The sequence below is a fragment of the Pseudopipra pipra genome, chromosome 1 (genome assembly GCF_036250125.1).
Source record: "Pseudopipra pipra isolate bDixPip1 chromosome 1, bDixPip1.hap1, whole genome shotgun sequence".
Taxonomy (NCBI): Eukaryota; Metazoa; Chordata; class Aves; order Passeriformes; family Pipridae; genus Pseudopipra; species Pseudopipra pipra.
The window spans coordinates 147,002,425-147,015,427 of record NC_087549.1 but is presented as its reverse complement, the minus strand read 5'-3'; the positions used below and the strand labels follow the sequence as shown (position 1 = coordinate 147,015,427).

At 37.2% G+C, this 13,003-nt stretch overlaps 1 protein-coding gene across 3 annotated transcripts in view; it reads right to left on the bottom strand.

Moving 5' to 3' along the window:
- Positions 1-13,003, bottom strand: part of LMBR1 (limb development membrane protein 1) — an 87,867-nt gene that overhangs the window by 65,950 nt on the left and 8,914 nt on the right. For 2 of the 3 annotated variants that reach the window (XM_064638157.1, XM_064638150.1), the window contains exons 2-4: positions 6,106-6,178; positions 3,639-3,678; positions 1,116-1,255 (exon numbers count right to left, since the gene is read on the bottom strand). In XM_064638157.1, the coding sequence (XP_064494227.1) occupies positions 1,116-1,255; positions 3,639-3,678; positions 6,106-6,178 (253 nt within the window). The remainder of the gene's footprint in view (positions 1-1,115; positions 1,256-3,638; positions 3,679-6,105; positions 6,179-13,003) is intronic. The other variant, XM_064638166.1, reaches the window with a different exon arrangement.

The following is a 13,003-nucleotide window of genomic DNA, read 5'->3' as shown; positions in this document are numbered from 1 at the left end:
AGGATTTACTTTATTTTTTTCTTATGTTTGCAAGTAAAGCATGTAAAGGTCTGAGCAGCCAAAGCCACGTGAAAAATGAGAATTAGCTGGGGGTTTTTTCCTCCCATGGAGGAGATATACCAAATTAACAATCCCCTACAATGTGTGACAAAACAAATCATAGAATAACTCAACTAGAAAGAACCTCTAAAGTCACATAGTCTAATCTGCCTTTAAAAAAAACTAAACAGCAGGTGCAATCAGGTTGCTCAGGGCTTTAACCAGCTGAGTTTTAGAAAACTTTCAAGATCTCCCAGCGTCTCTGGACAACCTTTTCGACTGTCCAATCATCCCCAATGTGAAGAATTATCCCTTTATGTTCTGCAAACACCACTTCTGGCCTCTCACTTCACAAAAAAGCAAACAAACAAACAAAAACACCCCAAATTCATCCTTGCAAGTGAGGGATCTGGAAAGTCAATAATTTGCTACTTGTGTTATTAGACATTTAGCAAAAGCATACATTTTTTCAGAGAAATATCCACTCAAGCCCAATTACTATCTGTTCACAAGAGCTAAAAGGACACCACAGTTAACTTTTAAATTGTTTGTTCCATATTAAATAGTTTCACATAGTAAACCTACTTTCTCCAGCCAAATCTACCAAAGAATGTCCTGTTTTCACCAGTTACTATTTTACTGCATGTCTTTACCACATGATATGCTTATATTCATAGCAAGTTTCTTAAAACATGTTTTTTTATATTGAGAACAAATTTAATAGCTATCATCTTAAAGAGAAAGGAACATGAATCTTGCATTAACACACAAGGAAGAAGCTTGAATAGCACGTTTCAAGTTAGCTTCTAGTAGCTCTTATTTACATTAATATTCAAAGCAATGAATTTGGTTTAATTCCATCAAGTCTGCCTAATTCTTAAAAAAAAAAAAACAACCAAACAGTTAAGACAGATTTTGTGAAATATCACACAGCAGCAAAAACAATGAGCCAACAGAACATTAACAATTCAATTAGCATATTAAATGAAAATGGAGTTATCAGTTTGAAAGTAAGAACACATCTGTGCAAGTATAATGAAGACATCCATTTTAATTACATTATGCCGAGTACTAACCATGAATTAGTGAGCCATTTAACCACTGAATATAGTAGTTTTGTGGAAAAGAAAGCAGGATCTCATTGCTGATTATTGAGAAAGGTAGAAGCAGGACTGCACCAGCTGAAACTGCTAGAGTGAAGGTGCTCAAGAACAGCCTGAAATTTAAAGAAATGTACCACTGTTACCACCAACATGCTCTGAACAGGGGGGGAAAAAAAGTAGTTAGCCTACCTGTCAATCAGTGTCTGAAGGCAACACATTCTTACACTGTAAACGGGCAGGAAAAACTGGGATTTCCACAACATTTCACTTCCAAAAACCAAATTTAAGTTTTCAAATAGTTTACAGAATCCAGTAAAAGAATTAGTTTTTACCAACTACCACAATTATTCTCTTGGGACTTGCATGCATTCAATTCCAATGTGATACAAAGGTTAAATTACTGGAGTTCATGAAATATCTTTTCATAAGTCTCCTCTTTTAGTTTTCATTTCCCACATACACATATATGCAAGAAAATAAAAAATCCATTTCTATATTCTTAGTACAATTTTTAAAAGCAGAGCAGCTTTCTAATGTCTAAAGAGTACAATTATACATAAATACTTTAACACCAAATTTAAAAAAAATTGCTTTTCTTTCACGAAGTAGTTATTTCAGTTATCATCTCATAGCTGTAAAGTCAATACTCAGAAATTGTCAGAATTATTTCAAATATTTAAGCTTATTCTTTGCAGATCTCAAACACAACTTATAGCAAATGCCATCTTGTGGTATTAAAAAGAACTGCGTTCTTAGAAAAAAAAAAACAAAAACATTCTTAAAGAACAAATACAATGCTACAATAAAATTAGAAATAATTCTAAAAATAGCATGACAAAAAACGTGATCTTAAATAGATCATCACTACAACAGGAGCATCAGTAACTTGCTTACAGAAATTTTACTTTTCCTTAACAGTCTACGCATCCATTTTTCATTTACACAATACTTAATCAAGAGAAGAAAGTCTGAGTGACTAATTTTATTTTTAAAAATATTCTTATGCCATTGTTGTTGGCTTCTGAGACTTTTTTTTTCATTGATTTAAGGATGTTTAAGTATTCTAAGACAGAACTGTGAAACCTAACACACTACAGAAAGGTGCTACAGCGGTTTGGTTTTGTTTTCTCTACACACACCCCTCTTAAGTCCTGACAATCATGCCACGTGAAGAAAAATCTGTGTACAGATGCTTGAGAGTTATTGCTTTTTGAAAAACAACATGCACACTCTTAAGGAACAAGAAAGCTTAAGGAACAAGAAAAACAGCATTTTGTATTTATAACAACACTTTTAACAAAATGTTATTACTCTGATGCAAGTGCTAAGCTTGTCTTAAATTGTTCTTCAGGCAAACACGGTGTATGTTTGTTGTATTTTAAAGCTAAATTAGAAAACAAACGCAGGGGGTTAACAGTTAACAAGACAAATTTTACCCTTTGAATACTGAAAAATGCAGAACCACAGGTGGACCACAGGTGCTATAAAAATAATTCAATCTAGAAGAGCCGTCACTGTAGTCTTAAAAGCACAGGAGAGATGTTCCTGGACTTGAGAGGGAAGAGCTTCATGGCATTTAAAAATATGTATTGTTCCCTAGATCTGAAGTAGACCTTGTGGCAAATAAATGTTTTGAATTCATAAAAAGTATCAGTATCACACTACTGGGAGAAGTGCACCTAAGATTTACATCTCCTTTGTACATCTGTTTTACATCTTGTGCTTGCCACCACTGCACACCTAAAAGTGAACAGCTTGCAATGTACTCGGCACCTTCCCAGGGTACAAGACAAATCAATAAAGTACTCAAAGAGCTCTCCTTCCAAGAGGATGACAGTACCACCAGGGAAGAGCTAAGAACATTGTCATAAGCAAGTAGCAGGTTCACACAGTTCAGCAAATCATGTAATTGAGATGGCAGCAACAGCTCACGGATGTTCTGTAAATCCTGAGGCATATTTAAAATAGGAGATATTAATATCCAGCTTCATAAAGGAACAGGATGAAGACAGAGTTACTGGCAAACAAGCAGCTCTGGCAAGTGTTTGTCTTCCACTTGTTATTCTTTTTTAAGCTTTTTTACAATGATTGGATACAGATGTCTACTTCAGAGGGAGCTAACTTTCTTCCCAGGATCCACTGCCTCCCTTGACAGGGCTTCCATTGACTACAGGGGGAACTTTAAATACCTGCATTTTAGAGATCTAAACTTAGGTGCAGGTCTTGCACTGAGTTCTACCTCTTGCATCAGGTCCTCACACAATATTCTGCCTAATGCAATGTTCATGCCTACCAGGAAAACCATAGGTGAAAAAAGCCCTAGACCAAACTTTGATAGCACAAGGTACCACGTAACCAAATCTTTTTCCTCTGTCCTCTAGCAATCTATTTGCTGTCACATCTAAAAAGGGCTGTTATTTATCTGAAAGCACACAACATTCTTATCATAACAATATATTCAGGAAAAGAAGTTCTGCACAGAAGAGCTATACATACGATATTCTGTTAACAATGGCATCTTCATCCTCTTGCTCATCTGAAAATTAAATTACAGCAGGTTATATTCAATACTTACAATGTCTTTCCTCAGGCTAAAATGTATATACATAGGAATAATTTTAATTTACAATTAAAATTTAGACATACAATTTATTAGCATCAATATTTTAAGAAGGTTCCTTCCAAAAATGAATACTCTTGCCTTTTTTTTTTTCCCTAGTTGAACTCTCTTCAATCAATGTAACAACAAAGTTATTTCACTTGACTTAAATATGCAGATCAAAATTTCTTGGAAACACCTTCCAGAGGGCTCTGTGGCAAACACACCTTCAGACTACTACTGCCATGGTTGCTACTAGAAACTGGCCCTTTGGGCATCTCTGAAACCAGGGAGAGCAGGCAAGCTATAGCAAAGTCATAGGGTCCAAGCTAATTACTGCTGGAAATCCCTAAATAGATGTTTCATTTTCAGTATCAATGTCTTCTCAAAACAAGAAAGCATTCCCAGAGCAGTAGTGATGACTATTCAGTTGCTTCCCCTTACTTATCCCTCTTCCCAGCTCCTCGGGGTTTGTGACAACAAGGAAGGGTCTTGTTATTCTTGCTCTTTGTTTTGGATTTAAGGTATCATGGCTTCCCTTCTGGTATTTCACATTTCAGACAATTTTTGTTTATTTATTCCTTGCTTAATACTACAACTATTTGAAATAATATCAACATCTAACTAAGAGATCAATCGCTAACACATAATTTATTCTTCACAATCTTCTCTACATCAGTACACAGATGTAAGCATTTTTAAATTTGAAATCATTTTACATTCAGCTTTCTTGCATTTGTCAGGTTTTCCATAAGAGGTAAATCAAATTTATTTTAAAATCTAAGCATAAATAAAGTCAGGTGTTTTACGTACTTAAGAGTCATGCACACACTTGAAATAAACATGTAACCACTAACATCATGCTATTTTGAAATTCTTCGGTGAAAGTACAGAGGGTTGTTGGATTTTTTTGATGGGAAGCTCATGGTATTTTGAAAGACTAAGTCAAGGTCTCTTATGAATCATTTTGGCTAAAGAGCTTTTTGGATAAAGAATGAACAATTTGTCCTTAAAGAGTTCCAGTTGTGTTAACTCTTCAAAAATGTCTCATCGGGAAGATCCTAACAAGCTACAAGGTTTGTCTACCTAAATACTCACAGAGCTTTCACAAAGACAGCTGCAGAGCAGTTCCTCTTCCTAGCCAAGACTAAGTGCCAGAAAAAGGTAGTAAAAGTGTCTTTGCATCCAACAGTATTTGCCAAACCAGTTTCCTCTTCCTGTTTTTCTGTATCTCCAAATGGTAACAGCTTTGTAGTATCCAAAATACATATTAGGATCAGAGGATAATGTCAGTCTTACTTTCTATGTTTAAAGAGATGCATCTTTTTTTTAAGGTATTAAATTTCATGAAGCATTTACTTTTTAAAATGTGACTCCTTCTATGAAAGCAGCTCTATCATAACACAGGTCACTATAGCTGAATAAACAGTTTCCATTAAAGCTCAAAGTGCCAAGATCATCATGCACAAGAATGTTTCTACAGTATGACTGACTATTAGCAAGCACCAAGGTCCCAGATAAGCTGCCAAGAGTCAAAGATTCTGACATTTTATACAGACTTTTATGCTACTGTCTTTGGAAAAAAATATAGATGAAAATGACAGGGCTTCCTACAGCCTAGTTTCAGACAATGTTTCTAAAGGAAAAAAAATTATAGTATTATCTCAAGAAATAAGACTTCAGTGGAAGTCATAAGGAACAGGCTAAGAATACTAAAATAACTTTACCTGAGCAAAGCAGGACTTTTAGAAGAAATAAAGCACTTTCCTTCTGTATCACTGGTAACATTTTACTTTACCAGCTAAAGCTGTAAACTTGATTTTAGCGCTAAAACAGAGCTGAAAATACTTATTCTGGAAAAGCTGACGTGAAAGGAGAGCAACAGGATCTAAAGGCAAAGGAGGCAGAAGCATCTACTTGACATTAATCCCTTTCTTCCCTCTCAAAAAAGTTAAAATTTAGGCTGTCACAGCACCACAACAGAACCAGTGACTGTGGCCCTCCCACTCAATCCCAGAGTGAGAACATCACTGATCCCCTTCTGAGACACTTCAGTGCTCTCCCTGCCTTGCTTGGTGATCCCACATAGCACAGTGAAGGACCTGAGGAGTGCCAGAGTAGGCACAAGGGAGGATCTGGGAACTCATGGCTCAGGGACAAAGGAAACAGAGAGAGGGCAAGACAGCAGCATAGACAGCAGCACAGACAATCAGGTCAGTCCAGGCTGTCCCAGACCAGCAGCCTGGCAAACACTTTTGTTCAAGGATCTTGTTCTTCTGCTTTCTTTTTTCAGAGAGAAGACAAATCATCTATTCACTTGAAAAACAGAATTGTTTTTGGATATGTTAAAAATTCTGTGCTTACCTGCTTTCCTTTTGTATCTTGTGATTATGAAGTAGGAAACTATGTAGAGAACAGCAAACAGGAGAAAACAGATCTGGAAAAGAAAAAAAAAATCCATCTATTAGGTTGTGAAGAAATGTCTGGATTTTAATAAACAGAAAATCCAGTCTCAACAATTTAAAACCGAATTCAGATCAACAAGAGTGTATTCTATGTAAATGTCAAGACTCTTACATTTTATATCTTATTAATAGAAAGCTAAACCCATAAGAACAGTTTAATTAGAATAACAGGTACTGGGCAATTATATGGCCAGCAAGTTTTACTCTAAAATTAAGAAAAAAGCCTTATTTACAGTGTGATTTTTTTTTGACTGGGGGAGGGCTGGGTGGAGTGGGTTGTTTTTCGAAGTTTGAATCCACTTGAGTTGTGAAAGTTATCAGACTTATATGCCCTTCACACGTAACCTAAGGATAATTGTCTTATACAAGGGGCTCTCTGAAGATCTATTTTGGAGTAAGCTGTAAAGCTGTGGAAAGAAAGAAACATGTTTACTATTTCCATCATGTCTTGAATCAAACTAATTCCAGGTGACAACACACACTCCAGAGAGACTCGTGTGCCTACACTGGATGTCCAAGCCTGAGCTCAAACATGATGTTTTCTTCACAGTCAGAAGCCAGGGGCACAATCTTCCTCTTCATACGGCTGGGGGCTTATTTAGGTCAGATGTACCTTGAGCCCCAGAGTGACTTGCATCAAATTGTTTCTAAGACATAGCACCGGAATTTCAACACTATAAGGTAAGACCAAATCACCTACAAATATGCGAGAAATCTTAGAGGAAAGGAATCAAACAGCAGGACAGTTATAACCCTCCAAGTCTTTGTGGGGTTAAAAAAAAAAAAAAAGAAACCCAACACATTTTATTTGCTCCTGAATGAGGCATCAGTGGCTCAACACTGTTTCCTTCATCTTGGGTGTTGATACTATTAAAAACGTGACTCAGTCAGAAACGCAGCAAGAAGGAAGCATCTTCTGTGCAGCAAAATCACTGGGCAACAGCTGATCTATTTATTTAATCAATCATTTGTAGATTTGTTGCCTTGAAAAACTCAGTCTTAAAAAACTCAGAAGCAGAAAAGTTACCCTAAGAAAAAGGGAAAAGTGAAAGAGAAGGTAGATGCAAATTTTCCAGGGTTATCATCATTAAGTAAGCATATTGCATCCAAGTCAGCAGATTCAGAGGGAGAAAGAATGCATTATTCAGGAAGGACAGCCTTTTTATAAAATACTGATAAAAATAAACTGAGAAAGTTATTTCCCTTGTGTAGTCAGACATTTCAGATTTAAAAAAACAAAGTATATCCAAGTATCTGAGAAAGGCATTTGGGTGCCTGGAACTGCCCTACAGGTGCCTCCCAGAAGTAGGACAGTGCTGTAGGTCTGAAAGTGGCAACCAAGCTCATTCTCTGTGCAGGCAATACACAGCAGCAACATCCAAAATACAGATGCTGAAAATTAGATTTCATGACTAGATCTCCGAATTCAAACATTTAATCTGAATAGAGCTCACCACTCCAACTTTCCTGAGGAAGTTTCAAAGAGGAAAAGGTTTTGATAAAAAATTCAATTCTTTAAATAAATAATTCTAATTATAAATAATGTTATTAAGATTTAATAAAAAAAGTTGGTATATTTTTGAATCAGGAAGAACAAAAGAAACTGAGAACAGCCTTGGTTTTTCAGTACTCTGACCCAGCTTATCCTGTCAGTATCAGAAAATGCAATGGCAGTGCTGAAAGAGAATCCTTCTCCAAGCTTCCAGTTCCTCTGAAAACTAGACCAAGACTACATATAGAGACATCTAATTTTAGGCACCCACTTTTTAAAATCGGGTATCACGTACACAGGGTCAGTGAATTCTTTAAAAATCTGTCAGATCCAAATAACACTGTACTGACATAAAAGAAATATGTAGTTAAGTTCATTTTTTGTTTAATTTTATTTAAAACAAGAATAAAAGTTACTGTAATCTTGTTTGTACCTTCAAATAAAACAAATGACCTTTATTCTATCTGTGATAGCAAGGTTACAATGAAAATGTGGGTCTGTGCTTAAAAGGTACCACTGAGATAAAGGAGATGTTTTGAAGGGCACAGCAGATAAAAGCTGTCCAGTAACACAAACTATCAAATGCTGCATTTCTGGTTTTAAATAACAGCTACTTTGCAACTCAACAGTAAGGGGTAAGTATGTATCTTGGTGTAATCATGCCCCTACTTCCATCAGAATTGAGAACAACTTTGTACATGTTTGATAAAGTTGTTTATTATTGAGAATTCACATAATTTTAAAATGATGGGCAAGAAAACACATAAATTCTGATAAATGAAAGCTGTAGGATCTTAGCAAAAGAGAACTCATAAACTAAAAGTCCTTCAAACTGATCAAAACAAGTCAAGTGGCAAACTCAGAAATATTACTGCAGTCTCAATTTACACTCAGTGAAACCTCTGATCCTGAACTGTTTCTAACCATGCATTCTGAACAGCTTTCTAAAGGGAATAGCTAAAGTCAGCATCCTAACTATTTATAGAGTGGAACTCAGTTAAGCTGGGGAAAAGGAATGTGTTGCCCATGATAGCTGAAGAATAGGCTCCACTGTCCTGACATGCTGCAGTCCTGGGTTCTTATTCCTCATGCTGCTGTTTGTTTCAGGATATTTTGTACTGGGAAAAAAGAAAACCAGCTTTGTTTGTACTTGCTCAGCTTCAGTTTATGTTTCTCATATGAGTGACTGGGCTTGTGTGCAGCACTCCAGGTACAACCTTACAGCTGTATGGAACAGCATTAAGTCCTTCTTGCTGTGCTGAAAGTGCTTCACCACATTCACCTGAGTAACTCAGCATTGTCCTCTGATTCACTGGATCCATCCACACTGTCTTTTCCAACCACTTCCAGCAGAGCAGCTCTCAAGTTACAGTAGAAATGTGGATTTAGAGTTCAATTTCATCACCACATCTTTTTTTAAAAAAACCCACACACTATGTCTATGGCTTTGAGGCAACTGAGTCCTTTCTAACCACGTTCTAACCTTCTGTTGTGTTGACTACATCCCCTGAAGAGGTTTGTGCTAACAACAGAGTGGTTTACTTCATTTTCACCTAGGTTGAGCAAGATTGCTCTTAATGCTACCTGAGGAAACTGAATGGTAGCTTTTTTTTCCTCCCAAAACACACCACCTTTTGTCATGTACAGTACAGCCAGTTTCTTAGTTACTTTACAGCTCTTCCACTAAGGAACACTGACCCTAGTTTAAGAAATACCTTTTAATGCATTTCCTGGGTACAGCCCTTGGCATCCACAAAAGGAACACTCTAACAATAGCCATGTGGCTTCAGAAAACACAGTTCTTAGCAAGTCCTGATTTGACCTTCTCAAAAAACCCCTGGAAGAGAGCTAATTCTCATATGCATATGTTCATAGTACCCTAAATCATCTGTCAGCTTTCATTTCTAATCACTTATTAAAAAGCACAGGTAGTCATACTGAAATAGGGTACTACTTACAACACCATAAAAAAACTACATCGATATCTTCAGTGGAAAAAAGAAAAGCCTTTATTCTTGCAATTCCATCTTTTCTTCAGAAAACTAGCATACGTGACTGTATTGGAGCCAACACTGAAATATAATGCTAAATCTAAATCATTTTGCAAGCTGTTTCCAACCAAAAAGCAGGTTCATGCCATCATCTCTACAGTAAGAGCTGACAAAAGTTAAGGATGCTAAAATACAGCAAATCTAGGACAAGCTATATTCCTCAGATCCCCAAGTTCTCAGCAAGGAGTTTTTCACTGGAGCTCAAATGAAGCTCTTTCAGGTTTGATTTGCAGAGACAGTTAAGACACTGTGCAAAGACTGTACCCAAATGTGATAAGTAAGGATTTCTGACAGCCCCCGATAGTGTTAACTGAAAAAAAAAACGAGAAAAAAACCACACTTCACAAGAAATAATACCTTCCAATGTTAAAATTTATTTCCTTAAATTCATTCAAACTTTGAGAGACAAAGTAGTTGTGGATCTGTTGCTACAGTTAGACTGGGAACTGCTCTAAACGCAACTATGGCGCGTTCTCACCTTGTGGGGAAATACAACTCAGTCCATGTTTGACCAGATGGATCAGAACATAAAGGAAATTAAGAGGAGTCCAAGAAATGTATACAGTTATAGCCAAATAGTCAAGCGAAGCAATTCTTAATCATTTTTAATGTTTGTGTGTGTGTGTGTCCCCTCACACCACTCAGTAACTAAAAACTAAACACATGGATTCTATGTCACATAGAGGGGCTCCCTTTTAACAGGGGGCACATTAAGGAGTCTTCAAACCTCATGCATGTAATTCATCCACGTCTCTTCCCATGGACCAAATACAACCTCTGGTGGGACAAGCAAAAGAAACCTGTCTTCCCCTGGAAGTGCTTTATGCTCCTGCTTAGATTACACACTAGACACGCCAAGAGAGGCTACTTGGAGGCACACTGCACTACATTCTTAGGTATCTGGTATCCAACTCTTCCACAGAGTCATACTTCTGGATTTCTCACCCAAAGTCATCCAAGTATGATCCAAGTAATTCTTTTGGATCTGTAGCACACAGCTCCTGTGAGAATGGAGCTGGAGATCACCTGCATACATTTCAGTTCGTAACTATGTGTCTCTAAGGGGCTGACATTAAACACGAGCAATAACAGCCTGAACTAATTCAAATTACGTTGCACTTATCCCACTGACAATTACCAAGGATCAGCTGACACTAATTTGTCCATGTGGATGACCTTTAAAACTCTGGCACTGAAATTCATGCCTGATTGGAAAAAGCATCATTTTTTGTTGCAAGGGCTAGAGCTACCCTTTCATGATAAGAAAGATTATGCTCAAAATGCATAAGATTCTCCTTTTTTTTCTCTTACAAACAAGATTCAACCATCTTTTACAACTGTAATTCATGTGTGTGTGCATCAAAAGCTGCATTTTCATGTACAGGAAGATCCACAGATTCTATTTATGTAGCATGGAATTATTCCCAACTGTTGTGCAGGAAGCACAGGTGTAGTTTACACAAGGAAGAAAGCACATAGGTGCCTTGTCCAATAATTGTCCAATACCTCTCAATCACTGTGCCCTGGTAGCACACACTCCAAAGAGCATCCCGGGCTGTATCACCTGAAGCAAAGCCAATAATCATGGGAAGTAATTGTCTCACTCCAGGCAGCATTCATCCTGTCACGTGGAGTTGCCAAGTCTAGTTTTGAGACTCCAGTATAGGAAAGATGTTGGTAATTGCAGCAAGGAAGATGGTCAGGAGGCTGGAACACTTGCCTTGTGCAGACTGGCTGAAGGACCTCAGCAGGTTCAGCCTGAGACAAACAAGGCTTCATTAAGGAGACAGAGCTGAGCTCTTGACCATGGTGTCAGTGGGAGGATGAGAGTGAAGGCAAGAAGAAATCAACTCCATGAGGAGAGACAAGCAGTGAAACCAGTTGCCCAGGAAGGTTGTACAATCTCCATTCCCAGAGGTTTTTAAATCCTAAGTAATCTAGTCTGACACCACAGCTGACCCTCCCCTGAGCAGGAGCTTGGAGTCCAGTCAGCCTTTTTTACTGTCCTAAATAAATAAGCACCATTACAAACTTAGTCATCTCATAATTCATACCCTTCGCCAGGTCATTTATGAATGTGTTTAAAAGTATTAGTGTAAGCACAGGCTCCTCTAGGACTGTGTCAGGGGTGTCCTCCAAAGATCTGGACATCTTACAGAACAACTTTTAGCAGTAGGAACCACCAAAGAACTCATTCACAGAAAGAAGTCACACACCTTAGTAATGTTCTTTGACTTAATACACTTCCAAGCACAAAACACAGGTTCAACACATGTTCATTTCGACTTGAAAAGCATCAAAGCAGATAAATTATCATTTCCTCCCTCTTGATTGCATAGTAGCATCTACCATAAGGAGAGAAAATCTGGTAGAGCAAAACAGACAAGAAGTGAACAGCATCTTACTATATTATGTAAGAAACGAAAGATCAAGAAGCTCTAAAAAACTAAGGAGTTAGGGAAGAAAGGAAATAACTTTAAAACCAAGAGGCTGTGTCAGTATCAAAAATTGTTCCTGTTATTACAGCCACCAGCATTTCTGTGCAAATGATACACGCAAAAAAAGGCTACAGACATAACAAAGAATATCTCCACTTCTTGTTGTTACTTTACAGACTGTGTCCTTTTCCCTAAGTAGAAAAAATAGCACAGAAAAAAGAGAAGGCAGAAGTCACTCTGGGTAACATCACCATCTAGAATATGTCTATTTACATGTTAAAGTGTTCAAAATGGAACTGTCTGTGTTTTGCCTGTGATTACTACATACAGAAAATAGTTGTGTTGCACTTCCGGGGTTTAATTTCTGTAACAGAAAACAACCAAACACAGCACTGTACACTCATCTCTTACTGCTCTCACGCTGCTGAAGTATTTTAATGTGCATTAAAATGCCACATGGCAACTAAATAGCTTCTTCTTACTGTTCCACTTGGCAACTGCTTTTGTTTACTTGCAGAAAGGATGACAGGAATAAACTCCAAGAAGATTCAGGTGGAGACAAACAGTTCTGCTTGGTCTATTTCTAATAACTCAATTATCCCACTGACATCTAAAAAGCAAACAAGATGTTCCACCTGTTTTGGATGTGTCAACAGTAAGTGACCTACAACAAACTAAGCACACTAAGAAAAAACTGAGAGCATAGTTAGAAGTTTTAGTTATCTCGGCATTCATTACATCATCTGCTTTGGACATCTTATTTTTCTCAAAATGAGATATTAACTATTTATTCTTAAAAACTCTGCACTCTGTGGT